This window comes from Megalops cyprinoides, chromosome 17 (genome assembly GCF_013368585.1).
Source record: "Megalops cyprinoides isolate fMegCyp1 chromosome 17, fMegCyp1.pri, whole genome shotgun sequence".
Taxonomy (NCBI): domain Eukaryota; kingdom Metazoa; phylum Chordata; class Actinopteri; order Elopiformes; family Megalopidae; genus Megalops; species Megalops cyprinoides.
The window spans coordinates 20,715,510-20,741,670 of record NC_050599.1 but is presented as its reverse complement, the minus strand read 5'-3'; the positions used below and the strand labels follow the sequence as shown (position 1 = coordinate 20,741,670).

The window sequence follows — 26,161 nt, the reverse complement described above, 5'->3', positions numbered from 1 at the left end:
GCTCCGACGTCCAAAAAAAAAAAAAAAACAGAGCCTCTCTTTTCCGCTCTGCTTTTTGTTGTCGTCGTCGTCGTTGTTTCGATCGGAGCTCGGACAAATTAAATTACCGCCACGTTAAACGTACGGAATCACTCCTCATTACGCGGTTACTCTATGGATGTCACTTCTGTGAAGTCTTGGATAACAGAGTGGGAAGGTCACAGTTCTTACGGTGCCCAGTGTAGTCAAAAGTAGGACAGACAGGAAATCACATCAGTTTAAAGGATTCTCTAAGCAGTAACACCATTCAGAATACACACAGAAAATTCGCCTAGGCTTACATTCCGACCCCAGGTTAAGATATTTCCAAAGTGTTGCACCAAGTAAGTAAAAGACAGTAAAAACATGTTTAAAAGTAATTGTTACTCAGTAGCGAGTCAGCTGAAGAATGCTTTTGCAATCTAGGACAATATACACTAAATTATTTCAAATAATAGTGTAAGACTAAATAAAACAAGAGGTAAGTCACTTTTAGCTATTTAAAGAGATAATTAATCTTTCCCAAAATTGCTACAATTGTAGGGGGGGGGGGGGGGGGGGGGGGGAGAATGCCCTCATCGGGAAATATTAATTATTAAACCTGTGGGCTTATCATTTTTTTTTACACATTGTGTATTTGATCATTTCAACCATAACAAGACGGGTAGCGTGCGCTGAGCTTCAACAAGGTAATGCGTGATGCTTCCTTTCGTTTCTCGCCAGGGGGTTTTAAGACATGAAGCAGCTCAGGAATCCATGTACTGTCTTTTCCGTGTCTTGATGCGTTTCGTGATCCTGGATTTGAATCCGCGGGTCAGCCTTGCCGCTTGTGGGCGGGGGGGTCTGGGAGAGCGCGGGGTCACGGGGTCAGCTCGGTGTCTCTCGTCCAGGTTTCCCCCTCACCCCCTGCCTCCCGGCTCCCGGCTGCCCCGGGCCCGCTGACCGGCGGCGCGTGTCTGTCGGCCCTGAAGCCCCAGGGTCCTCAGTTGAAGCCCAGGCCGGCTCCTTTGGGCCTCTGCAGGGCCCGGATGGGCTCGGTGATGCCTTTGCCCTCAGGCCCCAGGCCCATGCCGGGAGTCCAGCCCATGCCCTGCAGCATGCGGTTCCCCATGTTGCTCTCCGGGATGGGCAGCGCGTTCTCACCCACCAGCCCTGCCGCCCAGGGAGACAGAGAAACAGAGAGACGGTGAGGCCGAGGCAGGGACGGAGCCAGGAGAGGAAAAAAAAGAGAGGATTATCTCAATTAAAACTCTAAAGCACAGTAATTCTTTTAATGCAGCTAATGGGTTCTGAGTGCAGCCTCCCTCGTCATGCTGTGACCTCACGTCAGGAGACGGCGCTAGTGCCAGGGCTTCAGGATTCCTCAGCTCCAAAGCACCTCGGATGCGTATTGAATAGGTAAACGGCTTATTTGGGTCTCGTCGCAGGCCCAGAGGAGGTGAGATCTGAGATGAGGAATACAGAGAAACTCCCCAGACAACCGCGGGCAGTGACACGTTACGTTTTTAGAGAATCGTCTAGCGTCCCGCCAGGTTCAGATAGTGAAAGAGGTTAAGCCGTTTAGGGGCAGAGGATTACAGACAGGGGTCAGCGAGACGAGCTCCCACCCCCTTGTCTTCCGCCCCGCCAGTCGTCTACCGCGGTTCCCAGCCTGCGCAGAATGATGAGCGGAGCAAGGGTGCGATCCGGGGTAATGCTCTCGGAAACAGTGCGGAAATTGGCTAATTATTTCTCTGACAGATGGGCTTTCAAAGGCTTGTATAACCGTTTCCTTGAAATGGAGGGTTCCTGAGAATTGTGAAACACACCACTGCTCCTGCTTTCTTAAAAAAAAAAAAAAGGATACTGAGGTATTAACAGTCAAGGGACTTATAAACAGTGCACCTACAACCCTTAAATGCAATTGAGGTGTCTAATGCTATTTTATGTTGCTCTGCTTACATAATACCCAGTTGAATCCAGTAAAGAGACCCTTCATTGTTTCAGCACTGAAATCAAGAGTAGAGTGAAATCATCATTTGCCCCTGGCGAGATCAGGTGCAGTCCAAACTGCATTGCAGTGTCTTAATTCCGTTCCAAAACAGCGTAACACCAAGCCCAATAAACGCGCCCAGAGAATGTGATGCTCTGTTGTCTCCTTGCCCTGCTCTATTTCAGAGAGTTCTGTGGCCACAGGAAAAGTTCAGCAGCCCCTTCATCTCTCAGCGCCCTTCCCGTAAACCTCAAAGGTCTCCAGAGAGGTTACGCCAGCGAGCAGAGGCCCACGTTGCGAATCTCGTATTCTTCAGTTAGCGCAGCATGGGGGTCCAACACAAACAGCACCGGCTGTTTGAGAACGACCTTGTTCAGGCAATTCTCTAAGGGCGCCGGCCTAATCGCACAGGTTCAGGTTCGATGTCGGTCAGGGGGGATTAAGCTGGATCAACGGACATATTTCTAAACGTATCCAAGTATTCCTGGGAAGCTCACGCCATGAAAATAATCGTCAGGCGCGAAGGTAGCTCGTGGCTTTTGGCCTTTGGTTTGTGGTTGGTGCAGGCACCACACTGATGATCACACACAGGCCATCAGGCCTAAGGTGAGACACGTCTGTATTACTGCTCACCCAAAATTCCCCTTGCTATGCTTAAATTAACAGAATAACTCACTCATTTAACAATAAGCTCTGATTAATTCGTAGAACAAGTGTTAAAACATTAAAATAAAGGTGAAAAAATAATGATGACCATTACATATTTCCTATACCTGACTGTTTGTCCATTAGACATGCCTCCCTCATGCAATTGTTAAGTTGCCCTAAACTACACCAGGAACACCATACAGCCCTGGGGCTGGATGCCAGGCTTGCGTAGATGAGAGGGACTTGCATTTAAGTGCCCCAGAGAGAATGCTTAAGCGCTAGACAACACACAGACAAGGCATGGGGAGGAAAGGACCATCAGACCATCAGTGTAGTTCGAGTATATTTTTAGAAAGGCACAAAATTTCATCTTTGATGAAACCTAAATCAACAGGAAAGGTTTGCTGCTGTATGTTATGTTATTAGCCAGCTAGTCAGTATAGCTAAAATCCAATTTTTCCAATACAACTGCAATGATTAAGATTTTGTTTTCCACTAACAAGCTAGTTAGCAAGCTATATTGTACAAACCTATCTGTTCAATAGGCTGTAGATACTAGAGATACTGTAGTAGTTTAGTGAGTGATAAGAAAAATCAAGTTTGCTCATAGTACCCGGGGCAGACTGATTAAAGGTGATCATAGATAGCTATGTAGCTAACTAGATAAAGGTCCACTGGGGATGTATCATATAAAATGGGTAACCAAATTATCAAAGCTGTCTATCCTTGGCAAACACATTAAATGAAAAACTATACTATACCACAGACTATAGCTGATTAATGAGCTAACCAACAAGCAAAGTACCCTCGATTATGTTGCTGACATCTATCCGTTGCTTCATCTTTGATGGAAAGTGTGCCAATGACCTCAATCACACAGTCATATAAGACTCTGTGTGTTACAGCCAAGCATTTTAAGCCTCACTTTCATACAGTCCTGGCCTAAAATAACCACGGCCTCAGCGTGAATGGAGCCTATTACTGGTCTAGTTTGAAGAACTGAATTACAGGATCCTGCTAGTCAAGTAACCCATTTGCTATTAATGCAAACACACTTATTAATTTCATATGCATCTTGGACTGTACTGATATTTAATACATTCACAAACACAGAGGTTTCATTTCTTATTAAAATGAGGCCTTCACCTCCGTGTGTCTTTTGAAAGGGTGACCTTTGTCATTAGCACGCCAGATTTTGGCCTGATATTTGCAGGATTGTAACGGCATCCCTTAAAGAGCTGTAGCTGGGTCAGAAGTGCACGACTGCTCAAGTCTAAAAATCTGCTTAATAACCACGATGAACAACAGCTGAAGGGAGAGATTTCTATAATACTGCTCAATTTATGAAAAGAGGCACGGGGATAAGGAACACCACGCAATATTTTAAGAAAATAAAAACTTGTTTTGTGTTTTCATACAGAAAAATATCTTATATGGGTTTTTCAAGATGAAATAATCAAAACTATATTTTAATACAACTATTTAAAAATGCTACATAATTTTGCTACTCATGGTAACCAAATCTGTGTTACACTTTGGTCTGCATGTAATTTTTTGCATATATTTAAGATTAGAGCTTTGAAGCTGATATAGCCTATTTTGTAAATGATTAAAATTGTAGATGATTGCCCTTCATTTGATGGGGTTAAACCATTTGATAAAATCAGATCAATACATATGCTGAAGAGTTAAATACACTAAAAGTGTTTTGCACCCTAAGAAATAAAATGAAACTACAGTACTGTCATGCAGCATAATCATTGCTAGGAGAAGGATACAAGTGAAAAGGCACAATGCTGGCCAGTCATATCAAGTGTACATTACAGGGCTGATAGATTCTCCGGGTCTGTGCATGAAGGCTGACAACCACCTTTATCATCCTAGCTTCCTAGCGCCACATATTGCTGTGCGAATGCTCATCATTTAAGAAAAAAAATATTTGTCCCCATCAAGCAAAACTCATGAGTTCTGCTACAAAAACAAATCACTGGATTTTTACAAAAAAAATCTGCAAAACTACAGGCCCACCTTCAGCTTAACTGCAATGTGATATGGCCCTAATTTTGAAGGGTTACCTTTTCATTTCTTACAGTACACTATCATATAGGCTATTTTCTACAACCCTCAGACTCATAATATTGAATAATAAAAAATTAATTTAAAAAAATGCAAGTAAACACTGCCCTCCTCACACATCCTCAGACAGACACAGCCACACACCAAACAGGAACTGGCACAGCAAGGCTAATTAGGAGCTTAGGATCTGAGCCTCTGGCAGTAACATGCTGTATCATGTTCCTGTCAGTGCAGGGAACAATGATTAGTTGCTTCCTCTTGAAGAAAAAAAATAATAATTCTCAGTAACATCCAGAAAATAAAACCTCTGAGTGTGGCATTCTGGGAGACCCAGAGAACCACAGTGTGCTCCAATGGAAGTTTTTTAATTTATTAAATTAACAAATAATATATATATATATATATATATAAACACAGGAAAGCCAAAAACAATGACTTGATGTTGTAAACATTGCACTAGACAGTATTATGAAGAGGTGGTTCTGATTTGCTTTCATATCCAGAACTGGGCCTCCTTCTACCTCTTACATATCTGGACAACTTGCAGATAAAAGCTTACAAATCAAGTCTCTTGTTACAAAATCGTTTTTGATCACCTGGAAATGAAACAGGTTGCACACATTTATTACATATAACTTTGCAATGGGACTTCACCTGAGGTGCAAAGGAGGCCCCTCTCTTGTCTTGCCATTAGACAGTGTGCTGTGGAGGCGCTAACACGAGTAACTGGCTAACCAAGGTTTAGCACAAAGCACTAAAGACCTGCACACCAACAATGGTCTGGCTAACAGACAAACTAGAAGTTATGGAGGACTGAATCAAGCAACCTTTCATCAAAAACCTCATATCCAAAACACCTTATGTCAGTTTTTAGCTAGCTAGTTCGACAGCTTAGAAAATAAACTAAATGTCTGCATATACAAGCACCTGTGTAAAATGTGTGGGTTGCATTATTTTTTGTTCTTGAGCCATTACTATACTTCATGAACAGACTATCCTTACACATACGAACAACGTATGAATGCAAAGAAAAGAGGCATCAGTTCCCCCCAACCCTCCCACAGTCCAAAACTGGAAGAGCTCCATGCTAACACAGGATGCTGATGATGTAAGGACTCTGCAAAATCTTGCATTACCTCTGGTGTTACTGAGCCTCCTTTAAACTCTTTTCCTGGTAAGATTTGTTTCCCACCAGTGCTCTTCTTGCTGTTGACGTAGTAGCTGTGACATTAAGCCTGACCTGCTAACTTCATCAAGCCCTTCCCTTGCTAACAGCTTTAGCCTTTCCATTCCTTCAAATCCAGTCCCAGGTTCCCACTAAAGGTAATTCACTTGTGTAATTGGCTCAAGCAAAGAGAATCTACTGTCTGCCAGCTGAAAGCCTGACAGCGTCTTTAGTCAATTGGATCCTACAGTGGTTATACCATTGCATTAACTGCTATAGAAAGGGAGGGGATACATAATTATTTTGTTCGAATGAGTCACATGTTTTACACTATTTATTGGATTCTTTCAAATATTATGGAGCTCCTAGGTTACAGTGTTTTAGTATACAAGACTGTGTGAATGAATGAAAACTGATCATACTAATATTCACAAAATTCAGTGATCCCAGTGAAAGCAAATAGATGCAACCTTCTCAAAGATTCTTGACACTGAAATATTGGTTAAATAATACCAAATATAAAATTGATAGATTAGGTATTCACCTATTTAGAACAAAATTAAATCCACAGGTTCCTGTGTTGTGTCAATTTATATGAAGAAAAAGTAGTTAAAGTAGCAAAGTAGTAAAAATTATCAAGTGTAATCATGAGCTCAGTAACAGTGTAAAATAAATGAACGAGATGCTTGGGTCGGAGCCATGTATGAACTGGTGGATAACGAGCAGGGATTTTTTTTTATCTGTTTGATCATATGGTAGCCAATACACCCTCCAAATAATACGGAAGCACAGAACTTTCGTATTTTGAACATACCGTATCAAACAGGTATCATGCATGCAAGATAAGCCTTTTAAAAGAAAGCACTTCCTTTTTCAAAGCGGAGATATTTATGTCACGCGGGGTGAATGCATGAGTGAAAACGTTGATTTGAGAAATAATACAGCCATTCATGAAGGCCGCAAAGTCCGCTGCCTCGGATGCTGACTGGGAATTAAGGGCGGACCGGCGACGGGGTTTGAAAGGCGTTACACTTGAGCGCCTCGCTGATTTGCATTTAGTGACGGGGACACACAAATGGAAGCTCGGTTTGAGGAGAATTGTTTATGGTCAACAGCAGTTGCATTCGTAATTAGAGAGCTTTCCCAGCACAACACCTAGGGGAGACATGGAGGGAGTCGCTGCTTGGTCGCAAGGAGCTACTTTTTACCTAAATCTCCAACCAATTAGTATTACCACTACCACTTCCACTTCTCATACTAATAGCAATAAACAAGAAATAATTCCTAAGGATTATGAAATATGAAATGAAAAATAATACAAAAGGAAAGCAGAGGTGACCAAAAAGTCAATCCAGGTCTACAGTTTTCTGATTTCCAGTTCCTCTGATTTCCTGAGCTGCGTAGGTTTAACGAGAGGCGCAGAGGGGGGAAATCCTTTGTGTGATTTACAGAGGAGCAATGGAGAAATCATAGATCAAGATGGAGGCCAGGCAGCAGCTGATGGGCCATATGAAGAGCGCTAATGCCATTGGAACAAAATGTAACCAATCTCTGGGGGCCCTCAACCATGCGATATGCCTAATAGAAACTCAAAAACTATCCGGCTCCTCAGAGGCACTGGGAGGTGGAGGGGGGAGGGGTGTGGCGCGGGAGACAGAGGTGATAAATTTACCTGTTGTGCTGGGCCCCCCCACAGGTGCTGCCTTGCGTCTCCTCTTGATGTCCCCTGTGCAGAGGGAACCCAGGTGAACGCTCGTCTGTCTGCAACGTCAACCACAACAGGAGGAAGAGAGAAATGAAGAAATGAACAGGCAAGAGATATGGAACAAACAGCACCACGGCATCTGAGACGATCAAGCAGGTCGGTCACTGAATATCGGGGAAAAATAACAATCATGGAACCTTCTTATATAAAAACCTGATTCTTTGCTGAAAAGTGCTGCGTCCAACCTAGAAGTGAAACACTAAGATTTTCACAGTATGGCAATTGCACCAAAAATATCACCATTATACACGTATCACAGTATCAACTTTTATAAAACCTTTTTTTTCTTTTTAAATAAAGTAACCATTGAAAATATGTCTCAATCAGTCTATTGTACTTATTGTTTTATGACAATGACATCGCTAAGATCAAACCTGGGTCCCAGCTTGCATTTTGTGTGTGTATTTTATATATATATATATATATATATATATATATATAGAAGATTTAAGAGATTTAGATTTTTTTTAATCCTACTTAGGTGTCTGGGTACAATTTTTTTTATATTCATATTTTTGGATATTGTGTATAAATATTGTGTAGAAGAGTAGGTCTTGGCTCTGCATGGTTCTCTAGGTGTAAAGGGGGTAAAAAATACTGCCAACCACTGCTCTAATTTGGACGATAGGTCAGCAATACATGACTTAAAATCCATACGGAGCACAAAAAAACCCCCAGCATTGGCAGTCTCCCTGCTTATTCACTCTTTCACTATATTAGTCTCTTGCTACAAGCCAGAGGTGTATAAATAGTCTGTAGACATAAAATACATCACATCAAATAATAATAATAAAAAAAAGAATGAATAACAGCAGCCAAGACCGCAGTGCCCGGAAACTTGGCATTTGATGCAGTGTTGACAGGCGGCAGAGTGAGCGATGGAAACTGCAGTAACACCGAATGAGAGAGAACAGGTACCGGGTCCCACGGTCGGTGGGGACGGCTCTTTGAGCGCGGCGGCCTGTCAGCGAGCGGGAGCCACTCGCGGCCGCCCCCTGGCAACGCGCGGGGGCCCCTGCAGCCACGGCCAGGGACCGCCGAGACGAACAGATGTGACTACGGTTCCCGGCGTTTGGCAGGAGCGCTCAGCGTCAAGGAGACGAGGATGGGGCCGGACAGGACATCAGCTGTGCCGCGGAGCCGCGGCCCTGGCGGTGTCACCGCGGCGGGGGCGGGGGGCGAGGGGCGGGGGGGAGGAGGGACCGGATCTCCCCGCGCCTGGGCCTGGTGCGATCACGCGCGGTCCGGCCAAGACCCCCCCTGTCACAAGCCATTACAAGCCACAGGGTAACTGCAAGTGCACAGCGAGCCAGGGCTTCGGCGGGGTTGGGAAGCTAAGTGACTACATAATCACTGTGAAATATGCATTTGGCTTACCTTTCCTCACGCTGCCCCTGTTTTTTTTTTTTCCTTTTTTTTGGTGCGGTTGATCTGGGCAATGTGAGATTATTCGCTTTGAGCAAAATCTCATAGATGAAGAAAACATTTAATTACCACTAAATAACAAGCTTGAAATGTTACTAAAACTGATATAAAACTGTTATAAAACTGAATAATAAACTATATCCCAAACATATCTTGCACTTATTATGTAAATAAATGAACTTACACCAGCCCTCTCCAAAACAAAAAAAATTAATAAACAGAAAGAGTACTCTGCAGTGGCTCAGTGTATCAGATGGCTAGAGAAACCACTGGAGGAAATCTGACATTTCTTGGTGTGACAGTTCATCTCTGTCGTGTCTTGAGCAAGCAGAGGTCAGGTCTGTGGTCATACAGGGTAGCAAAAAAGAGCACCATGCTAACCTATGACATCTCTCTTTGTTTAGATTATAATACAGTTTATTCATAAGGTCTTATACCTTCAGTACTTATTTGATAAGTACTGGATGTGAAATATGTACTCTTCTTTATAAACAACCCCTCTAAATACATCTGATAATACTCCAGGTAGGCATAGCTGGAGGGTGTGTATTAAGGATGTGAGCTTTTGCTAAAAACATCAAGCTTTAAAATGTCTTTTCTTCTTTCTACCACAATAGCGAAAAAATATTGGTAAACTGTACTGCTCAGCGTTAAATTGCTTGTAATGGATGTTAAAATAGTCTATTTTTGCTGTATTGAAAGAATAAATAAATAAATAAATACAGCAAAAGTCGGACATCTTCCTTTTGGCATCTTTTGGAAGAGAAATTAAACAGAGATTCGGACTCATTAAACATTGAATGGCCTTTAAAAAATCACACCCTGCCAAGAACAGAGGTGTTAACCCCAGTGTCCTGCCCAAATTCCCCAATTAGGCCATCTAATCATCCCTCCGTCTTGTTGGCTCGTTAAGTTTTCTTCCCCCACACCACAACTAATTTGAGGTGAGCATTCTGGTGCGAAATGGCTGCTCTGCACGGTTCCAGGTAGATATTTCATATCGGTGGTGAGGGAGGCGTGTTACTTAGTAAAGCACTGTGGAATCCTAGAACAAATGTCATTCTTAGCGTCCTTAAACTGCTGTCCTAAAAACTGCACAGCGCGCTGCTTTTTAACAATACAAAAGTACGAACCCATTCATGCGTCCCAAGAACATGGATTTTCCATACTTAATCATTCCGAATAAGTGCAACTGGAGTTTGGCCTCAACTCCTATGACCCTGAACTGAAATGATCACAAAACTAGGTGTTGAGGCAAAACTCTAGTTGCTCTCAGTCTGAATGATTAAACCTGGCAAATGGGGTTATGAGAGGCTGAGCCTGCCTCAGACTGTCACCTTGCTGGGTTGCTCTGAGAAACCCGTTTAATCTATACCCCCTTCAGGCTAAAGGAAGAACTGCATTTCATAGGTACTGTACTGTCTATAACTGCAAACCCTGTACGCATCTGAAAAGGTCTTCTGTTACACAGCAGCATGTTTTTGGTTTTTTTTTGGTAGTAAGTTCTGAGACATTCCAACAATCTTTGACTGTCAATACAACAAAACAGGGATCGACTACAAAATACACCAGCCCTAACAAAGTCTAATCAACATTAAAAACAAGGAACTATGCTTATATAAACTCAGTAAGACAAATCAAGAATTTTTATTTGTATTGTATGCAAGTCTAAATCCCTTTAAGTGAACTACCATTAAAAAGACATAAATCTGAGGCATTTAATAAAGTGTAGTTTCTTCCTGTCTCTGTTTCAGAGCGGCGGTGTTTGTAATTCACAATTCAATTGGCTTGTGAAGGATATTTTAAGGAGGACCTGCTCCACTGGTTTTACCAATGCCCGCTGGTCATTTTCACCAGCGGAGCTGCTGTCTGCGGCTCTATATTTAATTCAATCAGCAAGAGTATGTTTCTCACAGAAGAGGAGGGGGGAAAAAGGCAAAGAATAGCAGCTGTATTTCATCAGGGTGAATAATGAAATCAATGTGGGATCTCACTTCTGGGGCTGCCGGCCGCACGCTGCCAATATCCATCTTGTGCGCCCGGCCTGCAATGTTTCAGAGTTCCTGCTCGGACAGTAATTCTGAGTGCTACTTGCTGAGGGACACTTTAAGGTGCTGTTCATATCCAACCTAAAATGAGTCCGCGCTGTGGGTGATTCAGAAAGGCCAGGAAAGGAGATACACAACTGGGGGAGTCTGTGACCGTCTTACTGTCTTTTGAAGACCAAACAAAAAAAAGTTTGTAATTCCATTCGTCACGTCTTTATGTTATGTCACAGTCATTTGTAACTAGAGATGAGCTAGTCCTAGAAACAGGCATTCTGACCATCCTATCACTATCTGTGCATTGTGTTGTGCTTTAAAATGAGGAACCGTAATGGAATTAAGCAGAGTACAAAGTTCAAGTTCAACACGGCTTGTGCACAGTCTAAACCTGACACCTGAGTAACAGCTGGTTAGTTCTAATATTTGCAACCAGTTCATTCTTTCCTTCAAATTTTAATACATATTTATTTGAAAAGCACCATTCATACATATAATTATAGCAGAAAGAGTGAACTTCCCGTTTAAAACACGAGCGAAACGATTCACCGACAACCAGAAGTCGTTCCTCACAACCTCGCACGAAAGCAGGCACAGAAGCGCTTGTGTTGTCGATAACAGGAGCCCTTGTCACCCTGACAAGGTCGTTATTATTCTACGGGGGGAAAACTTTTTTTTTTTTTTTGTTGAGTCAAACTTTTTGCTCGTTTCAACGTGAAACCGCGACAAAGAGGCCCAAACATAAATGTAAAGAGAGTACGCCTCACAGAGGATGACAGGGAAGCGGGGTAGACGGGCTGTCCTTACCTGCTGGCGGTTTTTAATGAGCAGTTCCTGCGATGGCCTCTGTCTGTTCGCGTGTCCCACAGTAGCTACAGAGAGGGAGAGAGAGAGGGAGAGACGCGCGCACGCACGGTAAGCACGGCCGTCCGTACCGCCGCGGCGAGACTCGACTCACAGCCTCCGCTCGCCGGCCTCCGCCTCAGGACGCGCTTTGCAGGCGCGCTTTTATCGCCGTGTCAACGGTGGACGTAATTAGGCTCAGAAAGTGCTCCCCGCCATCTCCGCTGCTGTAATTTTACACTGTACAAATTTACACTAATATGCAAAGTTATAAGTATATAAGGAATAGTATATAAGTTTACGAGGAATAAGAAAATTTGGCAGAAATTTCATTACCATTTACTTTCTGTTTACTTATGACAATAGGGCGAACCTTGAAATGTCTTCGTTCTTCTGCGGTCATTTGTTGGATGCTACATACTAAGTGTAAAAACAGCTGCGAATCTTCCATTTATTCCACACATACACTACACAGAACATCTCAATTACAGCTCTTAGCCATTTCACAGAGTGATTTTTGTTTTCTCCCCTCACAATCGTCCACTGACGTTTTTGCAAATGTAACCCAAGAGATGCCCGCTAAGAGCCAAGTAACAATGATACAAGTTTCAACTTGACAGGATGCAGAATTAACCTGGATGCTGAATTCTCAATGTGTGAGAGTTGTAACTGAAAACAATGCTAAGAAGTGTGAGTGTGAGCCAAGGAAAAAAGGTCATCTTACCTGTCCATGTTCTCTCCTGGTCCCTGGATTAAACCATGGGCTGTGGAGGACACATAAAGACAGTCTCAACAGTGACCCATATTTTCCTAATATGACTTACACACCACTTTCTTCAACATAACCCTCTGGTGTATGGACAGCTATTAACTTCTACATGTTGCTGCTCAGTAAAATCTGTCAGTGTTCATTCGTGGCAAACCTGCCATGTAAATGTCTTCTCCTATACCACATGACTGAAGGCCTATTTTCATGCTGGGCTAAGATGACTGGCCAGAGAGTAATTGGGTTTTGTTTGGTGCTAGTGTCAGTGCTAGACTGTGGTGATCCAGCAGCAGTCCTCCAGCGCTACAGTACAGTACATGGGGTTTAGTTTGAGCCAGCAGTATGTCAAGCCTTACATTCATTTACACACACAATGGCTAGATGATTTTTGGACGCAGGCAGATTAAAGCAACACAGCTCGTCGTTTCCTCTGTCACCGCCATGCTGTCCCGCTCTCATTGCCCATCTGAACTCGCACTCTGACTGAAAGACACGGTGCCGCACTCAGACGAGGGGTTTTCCGCAGGTCACCTCCTCTCTGTTATATCTGAATGGAGCGTCTGTCGCTATCAGGCGGCCGGGGTAAAGACAGGCCCGCTCCTGGGTAAATCGGCGGAGACGTCGCGCGGGGCGGCCGCGGTAAACGCTACTCACTCGTGATGGTGGGCATCCTGGGAGAGCCTGGCCAGCCTCTCGTTACAGCCGGGCCCGGGAGAGCTGCTCTGGAGGGGCAGAGGGAGAAGGAGAGAGAGAGAGAGACGGGGATAAATGGACGGAGGGGGAACGGAGAGGAGAAAAAGCCCGGGCTGAGGGGAGGCCGCTGATGTATGAGGGGCTATCACCGGCGCGCCGGGCCCAGAGAGCACGCACGCCGGTGATGAAGCGGCCCGGGAGCGGTCAGCGCGACTGAACCACTGCAGCTTCTCACAGTACAAAGCACTGCAGTATAACAGTTTTTTATTTATTGTCACAATTTTTAATTTGTTTATTAGTTTGTTTCTAAGGGAAGGGGGTGATATTTCATTTGATTTGCATACAGAACATCACCACACATGTGTGCAGTTTACTCAAAATTACATTCAAGTTGCATCATTAATGGACAAACAATTACTGCCGTACATAGCATGAACATAATATTTTGTTAGAAGTACTTTTTGTTGGTTTTAAACTGAAAAATACAATGTGTTGTTCCCTGGAAAGAAGATAAAGTCAGAAATGGTATATCCATGGGACCATTTTTGCCATGTATCTGTCCACATCAATTTTTTTTTTTGACACAAAGATTTTCCTGTTGGTTTCCTCACATATACTACCATGAGAATGCATTTAAATTGGATAAACTACTGTTCACACGCTTGCAGTAAGAACCCTAAAAAGAGAACTTGGGTAGCTATATTTTGTCATAATGCAAAGCTTGGCTTCAAAGATGACAGGCACTCTCCGCCAGGTTGCTGGCCATTCGTTTGTTACCACTGACAACCAGCAAAACCCGACGGCGCAAAACAACACCCAAAATATAAGCACAGCATCTGCAGAAAATTTGGCACCATGCAACGGTTTCATCCTGGGGGCTGACATAGTGCTCATTTCACCATTCACTTCACAGCCACGAGTCTTTGCTTTTGGCATAGCGAGCAGCCTTCAGAAATACACTTGGATGAATTGCAGACGAAAAAATTTGTTGCAAAAAAACGCTAAAGAAAGCACAAAAAATTTTTACTAGCATTCAGGTTTTGTGAGGAAGCTCAAATCTCTACTGTCGCATGGTGAAGTTCTGCATGGGAATTTGTGTGTGTGTGTGTGTGTGTGTGTGTGTGTGTGTGTGTGTGTGTGTGTGTGTGTGTGTGTGTGTGTGTGTGTGTGTGTATATGTATGGTTAAACTGGGAGAATCGGCAGTGTGCTGAAGGGCAGTAATCCACAGCGGAGGTCCGTGATCACATTAGCCACCGCTGGACCCCACGCTCCCGCTCAGATCACACCCTCCGGTGCGGGCAGGACACCTCTCTCCTTCAGCCACCACAGCCCTCTCCACACCATATTAATCTAATACACCTTTTACACCGCCTACTGAAAATAAACACTGAGACAAGGGCTGTCTTCCACAGTGCAACTGTCTACACCTGCAGCCGCATTTGTGAAAGGAAAAATGAGAAAGAGAGAAGTGAGAGGCAGGGAAAGTGGCTGTGTGGAAGGCACAGTATACAGTGGCATCATCCAGTTGTAAAGAAGAATTCAGTGCCATGCTGTTAATGGGTGAGGAATAATAACTAGCTGCCGGATTCACAAAAACAACAGATGAAGGGTAACGCTAACCAAAACAAGGCAAATCTTTGCTTAATACCAGCACTGATGACTACAGTTTAGTGCAGATCATAACAATAATAATGCAATTTTTATTTGCTTTTGAGGTTAAAACCAAACTTCATTCTGAATAAGAGAGCAGGGAAGGAATATAAACTTCCACAAAATGAATGTTTTATTCCAAATTATGGCCTAGGTGAAATATTCTTCTGCACACAAATGAACAGGACGGTGCATCTGAACAAATGTTCAATACCGGGTCCCTTCCTTTACAGAACAATTACACTGAGCATGCAAAGTAAGCCGAGATAATGCCCCACAAAAGCTCGCGTTAAAGACGTGCTCTCTGATTCATCCAATTCACTTCAGAAAATACATTCACTTCATAACAGAGTCAATAACTGAATAATGGAAGAATCAGTGACTTAATGTGCAAAAATTCAATAATAATCAAGTAGTAATAGCGATCTCAAGTGAGGTACGTATTAATTATCCCAAACATTTCTTGCAGTCTAAAAGGAGTATGTAATATTGATTTGGATCCTATTTTTCCTTCTTAAAAGCCAAACACAAAGTTTAACCTCCAGATTAAAATGTCATGATTCCCCTCTGTCACCATCTCTCTATTCGCAGTTCTAATGAAAGGATTTAAAGCCTTTCTTTTATCGGAGGAACAGTATCTAAGCATGGCAACCCTGTACGGATGACATCTCTGTTTACTAGAGAGGCCTTCCCTGCGATCCATAAGTTTCATATTTATCACCAGCTGATCATTAGTTCCGAGCGCAGTTCCTTTTTCAGAGATAAATCATGTATCATCTTTTACAACTGCATGATGGATGATTATCTTTCCCTGCCTCTCCTGGAATGCGGCGGAGGAGATCAGTAACAAATGGCCAATAAGCAGGATCTAATATCTTCAGATAAATTCTCAGTGGTTAAACTGGGCAAGCGAAACCTTATTATCAGAAACCATGACAAATTACGCTGCCCGAAGCATGTATTTCTCACAGCCGTGTTTAAAAAAATAAAAAAATAAAAATGTTTACCGTATACTCAAGTATGAATATTTTATTGCGATCCTTTCTTTTAAGGTTCTCTGTGTAAGAGATCATCTCGATGAAGGTGGATCGTGTCTTCCCCTCCACATTACTCATCAGTCCGGTGAATTTTCTGGCATGAAACTGAATCCGTGCCTCTCTGCTCTCGGTCTGCCGTACAGCATGCAGTGAGTGGCCTCTACTGGCTAACCAAGGGCAATGTGATCAATGCCTCCGTGGCACCACCATGCGCGCGCGGGGTCCTGAGCGGGAGCCGTGCTTTTCCGAGAGGGAGACGGGGAGCTGCGGGAAGGGGGACAGAGAGCCGCGGAAGCCGCCGCCGTCATCCGCCGGGTCTGCGACTGTGCGTGGGCGGCCGGGGCAGGGATGGGGGGGAAAGGCTTATTTTCGATCCTGCCGCCTGGACCCGCGTCTCACGGGGTGACGAGGTGAGTCATCCCTGCCTTCACCGCAAAGCCCTGAGATGTCCTTAAAGGCACTATGTAAGTGCAATGCACCTATTAGGTTCAGCTTTTTACGTTTTCTTTTTCTTTTTACATGTGAACGTGCTTCTGGGAAGTGTGCCTGCGGTCTGTGTGCAATTACTGTTTGAATTACAGTGATTACAGTGATTTGGAATCGTGCACATCGCTGCAAGCATGACAGGTGAACATAGCACTGTAATGGTAATGTACTGAGCTGAAACATGGCACAGGATGATACAGACAGCCAATTAACCAATTAATAAAATTCCCAAGAATCTGCTAAAACAGTGTTTCTCAATCCTACTCCTGCATATCTTCTACCTATCCTCACTGCTTGATTAAATGAGGTGTGCTCAGCTAATCAAAAGTGCCACTGATGAGTTCAGTCAGGTAGGTAGAGCATGGAAAAATGGAAAATATGCGGAGCAGGGAGGCCCCAGGAGCAGGATTGAGAATCAGTGTGCTAAAACAAACCTTTAACAGCTTAAAAAAAAATGCTGGAATAGTTTGTTACATTAGGCTACAGTTTGATTTGATATCCATTTTTAGAGGAGGTTAAAAGAGATGCCTCATCATTTCAAAAGTGCTCCCGCTGAAATGATGGGTTCTAGGGCAGCAACTGCCTCGATCAGCAGCATCTAGACGGAAGGGAAGACTTCTTAATACAGAACATGGCTTTTCCCACAGTCCTCTGCCCGCGCTACAACTAATAAAAACAGCCGCATTCCTAGACCTACAAAATTAACAACACTGCCCAAAGTAAACTAAAAGTACACAAAATAAATAAAGGGGGGGGGGGGGGGCACATAAGTCAGGCAAAAAAAATGAAAATGGTACGATCAAAGATACAAAAACAGATATTTAAAGCAAATAACAAACCCACAATACATAGTTTGCTTTCCAGGCTAGAATATGCTACTCTACTTTTTGTTCTCTCTCCCTCATACATCACTGAAACTTCTCCCTCTGCACTCTGGAGCTCGTGTTTTCACCCTGATCTAATGCAGGTGCAGGGGCAGCACCTCTGTGACTGCACCTCTGTGCCTGCAATTGTGCAGGGGAGTGCTGGAGAGAGGAGGAGGACACATTCACCAACAGCTATTTTAAACACTACAATTCCCACAGTGTACTGTGCCAGCGGAAGATTCTGAGCAAGCGACTGCCTGACAAAGACGTAACTGATTTATGAAAGAAAACCCCAAGTACTTTTTAATTTGATAAGGTTTTTTTTTTTTTTTAGACCAAATGGGTGTGATTTGCTTTTACCTTTTTTTGTTGTTAGATTTTAACGACTTCTTGTCAGTTTTAAGGTAGCAGCTAGTGAAAAGAAGAAAAATCCACTCTTTAAACTTTGAGGGCCCGAGACACAATACTGCCCCATTCGTACACGGTTCTGTCCTTATCCTACCACAATGAGGAGGCCGAATGGCGCGTTTTTAGGGACAAGCGCTGCCATGGGTTTTTCAGCAGCGGCAGGTCAAACTTTCATCCACCTTCATCCTGCAACAGCCCTATTCCCCTGCTCGGTAAATAAATTTGGTCGCCGCGCTCGTCCTCGGGCCACGAACGATCCTCTCGGTCGCGGGCCCCCGTGATGAATGGACTTATTTGCCCAAATCAAACACTCAAATTTAAATTTAGATGAGCTAATGCAAAGGTCAACACTGTAATCAGTTCGTTTGATCTTTATAGAATTTTTCAAGCAACGCCTAGTAAATTTAAAACAAGGCAATTTGCAGCGCGGTATGAGCAGGCGGTAATAAAAATCTTAATGATTAGAGTCTTTATGTGCTTAGGGAGCATTTGTAGTAATTGCTATGGAAAGGGCCTCCATGCTGGGGACTGACAGCTACACAATAGCCGCCAGACATTACAGTGGGGTTGTTTACAAACGCTAAAGCCGGCCATAATCTCATTGGCTTAACAAAACGCTCCTCTGTTAAGATGTCTGGCCTAATTTTGAGTCCAGTAAATGTTCAGATCTTATTTTAGGCTGTCGTCTCAGGAGACGAAAATGCTTAAACTAAGCGCTCGTAAGGAATTTAAAAATCAGCAACAACTAAAATGAAAACAAAACAAAAAAAAAAATACAAAACACATATATGAGGATGCAAACAGACAACATGGAAGTGTACATCATAAAACACCCAAAGCATCCCATGATCAATTGAAAAGGCAGAAATTGCCATTTAAGACTAAACTCGACAAATAAATGAACCTTTTAATTACGGTCAATAAATAATGGCTGGCACTAATCCAGTTAACTGGCTCCTGGCCCACGCATGTCCGAGTCACTCCAGCAGAGGGAGGAATTCAGCGAGCGCGTTGCTAAGCCGGGCCCTTAATTAAACTCTGCACTCGTTACCATCAAAGCTTGCTTTCATGCATCAGGCGGGTGAGCGTTAGCAATCTGAGCGGACACATTACTGGAGCGTAGGTCTCATCTGAGCCTTTGGCTACGCACAAAACGCTGTACTGCCCACAGGGCGAGCGGCTGGGAGAGAGGAAGCTGTAGACTGCCTTGTTAATAAGCGACCCTAAACCCTGTACAGTAAAAAAAATGGACATAGCTATGCCAATCACGCCTTCAGTAGAGCGACTGAAACGCTCGATGTGAGCAATGCATTGTAGACTCAAGAGGCTAAAAGACGACAGGAGGGAACCCGCTGCTTATAATACCCATAAAGTAAAACACAAAACTAAATCTAGATATGATCAAAAAACGATTCTTCTTCAACCATCTAAAGCAATAGTTGCATAGTGTAGGTTTTACAAAGCACTGAAATGATTCTAAACAGAGAAAAACACATTTGTTATTTTGAGCAATGATATCTGATGGTAATGATGACATCTGTATCTAAAAGGATGACATTCTGGCAACACAGACATTCGTAATCATTATACATTATTCAGAAGAGCTGATATTATGATTTCTGTGGATGTGCGTGTATAGGATTTTTTCCTCTCGTCATTTGCCTATTTATTTTCACAGCGATTATGTCGACAGAACGAAAAGCCAAAACTTAATTAACATTTTAATATATGTTTCTCCCTACAGTATGTCAGAGAGAATCCAGGACAAGAGTGTCAGCGGTGTAGTTGGCTCAGCAAACAATACACCTCTGACAGCAGTACAAAGCAGAAAGAGAGGGAGAAGAAAAGAACAAAAGGTGTTAGGGGCTGGAGAGGGAGGGGGGAAAAAAAGCTAAATCCAAGAGAGAATTTCAGCCAGACAATGATGAAAAGTCCATATGTTAGAGTGCCACCATAAATTATGTCAAAACGTATGGCAGGGCCACCAAGGGGCCTCCAAGAATAGGCTGCGAACAGCTCTTACTGTGTGGAAACAAATTGCCCAAATTTCAGCCGGAGAGATGTGGCGCTCTTGACGTCCCTGTTTATGCAGCCGTCGGGGGGCTCTGAGCGGGCGCTCCGAGGGGGGACGGCGCGTGCCGAGGGGAACGCTCCTCCAAGGCCGAGCCGCGACCAAACTGCGTGGGCAAGGCACCAGGGGACACAGAGATTTATTATGGAGCAGTGCCCAAAAAAAGACAGGGGATACGTAGGGTCCACATCAAAGACTTTAAGGTCACGTGTGACAAGTATTCAAACCTTGCTTTCCGTGGTTCACACAACCAGTTAAACATTTTAACCGAGCAAGCAGATGTCTAATGTAGGAGATCCTCTTTGCATTTCACTTGTCACTACTACAAGCTAACATGTTCACGATAAAAAGGACACCACAAGCAAGACAGCAACACTTCAGAGGAGCACAAATGGAACAGCTATGTAACACTGAGGTCTGTTACTCAGGACCAATGTGATAGATGTAAATGTCACAAAGCTTTTAGTTTAAAACACCCGCCCCCTCGGCCTAACAGATAAGTGGTGTATGGATGACATAATGGTGAATGTCAGAGCTTTAATATACACTGGCTGCTCCCGGTTGTCCCGCAGCGAGGAGGGACCCGATACCTGTCCAGAGTGACAGACAGCTCGAGTCAGGAGAACAGTCGGGGGGGAGGGGGAAAAAAAAGCCCATTTACACAGTGCCAGATGGGACCGGCTGGATGCTCCGGTGCAGCCGGCTCATCCTTCTCTGGGCCCGCTCCTCCAGCTCCTCTCGCGCCGGCCTGCCAGATAATGATGAATATCAAAAGCCGTGGCAGAGTGGGCGACAACGGCAGGCCTTGTTACAGCTGCCACTCTTCCCCCCCCTGCTCCTGCCATTATTACGCACTCCAGATTTATTTGAGTTTATTGTTGTGGCGCTGGGCGGCCTGCCATTCGCAATTCATCACCGGGCCCTTCCGCGAGGCGGCGGACGGTGTCCGCGGCCGCGGCTGCCGACTCTTATCCGCTCGCGAGGCGAGGGGGGAGGGGTCAGCAGGGGGGGTCGCGACCCTGCTCCGCCCGACCCCGCGAGCCGCCGCGACCGACGATACGGCTGGCGTAACATAGCGCACGGGGACACCGGCCACTAACAAGGCGGTAACTCTACCAACAATCAGTCAACAATCCACATGTTTCAACAGAGGCAATCTTCATGTTCAAATCAATGAACAACACCGATACACCCAGAGCCTCGTATTTAAAACACAAACATGCTTTACTCATGTCTTGGATTATCCTTTTCACTCACATATGCATTATTTCTCCACAACCTGGCATTGCTGGGTTGCTAATACACTAAAGTTGCCAGGAAAGGCTTACTTACTAATCTAACTTAAGTCTGTTAAGTTGTTTTACGTAGTGCACACACTTCTACCAGCTGTTAACAGAAAATGTGCCGGCTAAGGCTTGGTGAACATCCTTCCTCTTCCCTGTTGAAGGTACACACAGGCAGAAAGGGGGGGGGGCAGGGAAAAGCAAACACAAACACATAATCAGTGCTCTCCCTCAGACCAATTAGCCCAGATGGAAGAGGGGAATAGCTAAGACACCTTCTCCACCGGCTAGATAAATACGGCGTTATTTAACAGTGGGGTAACGCCGCCGTAGCAACAAATTAACTCAGCCTCATCTGCAATTCACGGTGCATTTTCTCATTTAATGCTGTTTGTCTCACGACTAGTGCGGCTGCTTTTATTTTTTCATCCAGCACGATGTCGTGGGTTTTAACGTGATCGGCTCATGGCTGCGGGGTGGAAGACTAACAATATTGTTCTCTAACCAGCACCTTTGTAGTGATACAGATGTAGGACAAGCATCCAGGATGCATATAAGGCCTATGACTAGCCCCTCAGGGCTCTCAGAAATGCACTTATCTCACAGAATACCATGCATTACCAGACAAGTCTGCTTACAGTTACATCACCTAATTTGAAAACAATGAACTAATTCAATACACCTCCTCTGTTTAAAGGGAGAAAAGTGCATCAAAGGCGCTACAAGTATTACTGTACAGAGTTCTTAAAAAGACTTAAGTATCCCACACTCAGGTTAAATGCAAACATGAGGTGCACTGTCCTTCATTTTGTGTGACATACTCGCACAGGCCTTCCTGATGCTTCTACAACATTGTGACTTCAGACATTAATAAAATTCCACAATACTGCATCAAGATTAAAAAAAAAAAAAAAACAAAACCCTCGCACTTGCTTAAATTCTTTGCTCAAAGTTAAGTCCTAATCGGGAACTGTGTGACGTGTCATGCGAAGGGGAAGGACACTGTGCACAGCACATCAAAGCGCATGGCGCGCACTATACAGGGGGAGCGTCGTAGATAAGCCTCCACAGGACTGAGAGGCTATCCTAATCAGCCGTGCCACAGCGCTGCAACAGGCAGCCTCCAATCGCGACCATGAAAAAGGCCCCATTTCATTCCGATACACGAATTCTAACGCACATCAATAGCACTCATTTAAACCGAGTTAATGTCTTGGAATAGATTTGTGTGGGATTTAATATCACAGCAAGCTGCGCGGTCTTACAGTTCTCTGAATACAGTATTAGTGATTTACCTTGCAATTATAATTTTGCTTGTATATATAAGTAGAGCTCAAAATAGAAGCTTGAAGTTTTCTGGAGTATCTGGAATGAACCCACTGGAAGGGTTTACTTGGACATACCAGGCATTCACAAAGTCAATGTGGCTAAAAACAGTGGTTGATAAAATGCTTGTCCAGCCAAACACTTTCCCTAGGTTTCACAACACTAACTCTGGGGCCTCAAGTTTACGGACTTGACAGATGATAGAAAACATGGCAGATGGGAACAAACATGAGCGTGAGCTTGTACTCAAATATTTACGAAATAAATATTAATATTCAGAATATTCCACCATGACCAAAAACGTATTTATGTGAACTACGGTTTTCAGAAGCTCCAAAAATATAACAAAGCCGTTGTTTTCTGTTGGCTAACGTTAATCATTACCTTATCGAGTGAAGTTACTGTATACCACAATCACTCCCATAGCCTAGCGTCCTTCTCCAATAAATGTCTTATCGCTCTCCACACCCCCCTTTGTGCTTCTCAGATGAAAACCTACCCCAGCAGTCATTGACTTGCTTGCTAAACGAGCCTTCCACCTTTTCCGCTCATGCTACACATTAGCGCCGCGGAGTACAGAAAGTTGCCTTTCAAGCAATAAAATAATAATGGTCACGAGAAGGACACCCACGTCAACATTAGAGGGTGCATGCAAAACGTAATGAATAGGTGAACAAAAGGTTCCTTTTAAAAGAGGGTCCCCTCAGAACCATTAGACTTTTTAACAGCCATTAAAACACTCGCTGAATGAAAAAGGGAAGGTCACCTTTATCTGTGAGAATGGATGACCCGCGATAACCATCTTTTGATCTGACCTGAGGAAATGAATGAGGCTGGGTGTGAATAATTATTCAGCACATATCACAGCAGTTAGCATCTGGGAGAAAGAATAAAAAAATAAATAGATCAATAAAACACAGTATAAACCTAAGATGTGTTTAAGATGTCTATTTTTTGCTGTGGGGAGTGACTTATTTTTCCCTTACACTTAAAGAAAGATCCTTGGCAAGATCTTTTTTTCAAATTTCAAGGCTGAAATTAAAAAACAAAAAACAAAACAAATAATGTGTGCCTTCTGATCAAATAAATGAGTAAATTGCTCACCTTATGTCCTATTACGAATACCATTTCTTGACCTACCGCCCATATAAGTGCAGCATGCCCCCTTTAAACTGTGTGCAGATTTACCTGTGATCTTTATTTTTTTTGCAAAGTGCTACAGCGCAAGATGCGACAGCTTCACACATGACATGAAATAATAAATTAAGAACTTGCGCTAGCGTGTATGAATAATTGAGCTCAAATTAAGGGAAATGACCCTAAACAGCCAATGTGAGGGGTAAAAGTGGTTCGGTTGCTATTCTCCACGGTGCCGGCGACTCCGAAGCCACGGAGAGGTGCTGAGATTTACCGGCTTAATTTGCTGACCTCTAGCACGCCGATCTTTTAGAGCTGCGGGGGCCGCGGGCTGCCAGCCCTGGGCGCGTCCGCGGCAAGGTCGGCCCGTTTTAGCTGGGTCGGGTTCCGACCATCCGCTCCGGCGTTCCCTTATGCATTCAGCCGCCGTCACCTGACGCCAAATTAGCATGACAATCTAATTTACCTCTTCACCCCTCTGATTATGTTCTCTGCCTCCTCCTCCTCCTCCTCCTCTTCCCCATCCCCATCCCAGGGCTCTGTGGAGAAAAAGCACGGCGTCTCAGGCCAGAGCCCTGCCTGCCGACGTGACACTAAATAAATCGCAAAAAACACTGGGGCATTTTAATTATTGAAGATTTTACGAAAATGACTTCCATTTACCCCTCCAGTCCGCAGGGTATCCCGTGGTACTCCATCACTGCTAGGAGGTCGCGGGGACACGCCTCTCTCCCACATTAATGAGCGCGAGGAGTGAAATCCCTACTCGGGCCGTCTAATGAGCAACCGCTCCGAAAGTCAGGCTAAGACGAGATAATGAATAAATAAATGTTTAAAAAAGCGAACTGCGGTGGGCTGCGGTCCGGTGGGCACAAACGCACCGCGGCTCCCGCTGTTACCCAAAGCCACTGTACCTGTGCGGCCCCGCATCACTCCTGAGGGATGCATAGGAAGCAGGCTCCCTGTGGAGAAAGGATTGGCAAGTGTCGCTTCACACAGAAACGGGTGCAAAAAAAACACACCTTTCGCTTCCCCCGTCCCGCCCACCGATTCTGCGCGGAGTTGTCTGAAATTTGAGAAATCACAGCCCTTTTCGGGGAGTTACGGAGACCTCAAAACACTACCATCCAGCCCTGCTTTGCCTCTTTTATGTGCTAAATTTAAATAACAAAGCTGATGTTTGACAAGGACGCCGAACACTTTTACTCAAAGGTGTGTCTCGGAGCCACAGTCTGATGAGTCCTACAAAAACAGCCATTGGTATGGAGATCACATTTATAATCCTTCACTGCAGGCAGGAACACATCCAATAACGGCCGGCCAAAATCACTCACATGGAGAACCGAATATCCCGGCATTAAATTAATTCTCTAATAATGGAATGAAGGCCTTAACTTGAACGAATTGCTCGCAATTGCTCACGAGAAGAAAGAAAGAGGGGGGAAAAAAAAGACGGTTAGTCTAAAAGGAGACATCGGCTGCGAGGTTTCCGATAGGACCTTGACATGACTGTTGACCTACTCATGACATGATCACAGAGGCACGGATTTGGAATTCTATTAGCATTACTGCGAGGAAAAAAAAAAAAACACACACACAAAAAAAGTCAAGGCGTCATCAGGAAAGCAAATCTATAGCTGCTACTCCATCAGCCAATTACTGTGGTTAAAGTAGAATTAGATGGGTATTGACAGTGAGAGAGGGAAAGGGATTAGGGCGGAGGACGCAGTGTGAAGCAGCCGGGGCCACTGCACTGTGCTCTGTGTATGTGTGTGTGTGTGTGTGTGTGTGTGTGTGTGTGTACATGTCTGTGTTAGAGGGAGATGCAAGTGGGGGCGTACAATGGAAACCCACCTCTTAAGAAAAGCAACCTTGATTGTGACACTGTGTTAACTGGCAGGGATAAAATGTCACACTGAGGTGGCTTTTTGATCACACCCGCCCATGTCATTCACAAGTGCAGAAGTGTCATGAGAGGGCATTTGCTCCAATGCTGCTGCACTTTCTCAAATGCGTTTCTCTTTGAAGAGGAAAAAAAAAGCAGCAGGTTCATGGTTTAAACAGCACAGTGGTCATTGCTTATCATAGCAGTCATATGGCTTTTGCTTTTTGATTACCAGGTAGATAACCCTGACAAAACCTGCACAGGAACACAGGAACATTCTGAACATTTCAGGAGATTCTTTTTGGGAGCATTTTCCCATTTTTAAGTCTCTAATAGCAACTCTAAAGCAGGAACGGAAAGCTAAAAAACTGCAGCAGTGGCTACATATTGGCTGTTTAGCTAGTTAATTCAACAGACATTTGGTATTTGCATATAATTTTGCACTATATTTACATTTCATGTAAAATCTGAAGAAAGAAAAAGCACATTGAATTACTTAAATATGCAAAATCTCTTCAGCACTGTTACACAGTGTTACATTAGCTTTGAGTTTGGAGTAGATTGCAAACCCACAAGTTACAAGAGTATTATCTCAGTG

At 44.0% G+C, this 26,161-nt stretch overlaps 1 protein-coding gene across 3 annotated transcripts in view; it reads right to left on the bottom strand.

Annotated features, from left to right (window-relative positions):
- Nucleotides 1-585: 585 nt before the first annotated feature.
- The window catches only part of LOC118792744 (G patch domain-containing protein 2-like), a 39,554-nt gene continuing 13,978 nt past the window's right edge, over nucleotides 586-26,161 (bottom strand). For 2 of the 3 annotated variants that reach the window (XM_036550656.1, XM_036550657.1), the window contains exons 6-10: nucleotides 13,375-13,442; nucleotides 12,679-12,718; nucleotides 11,919-11,983; nucleotides 7,552-7,640; nucleotides 586-1,170 (exon numbers count right to left, since the gene is read on the bottom strand). In XM_036550656.1, coding sequence (XP_036406549.1) covers nucleotides 1,001-1,170; nucleotides 7,552-7,640; nucleotides 11,919-11,983; nucleotides 12,679-12,718; nucleotides 13,375-13,442 — 432 coding nt within the window. In that variant the 3' untranslated portion in view covers nucleotides 586-1,000. The remainder of the gene's footprint in view (nucleotides 1,171-7,551; nucleotides 7,641-11,918; nucleotides 11,984-12,678; nucleotides 12,719-13,374; nucleotides 13,443-26,161) is intronic. The other variant, XM_036550659.1, reaches the window with a different exon arrangement.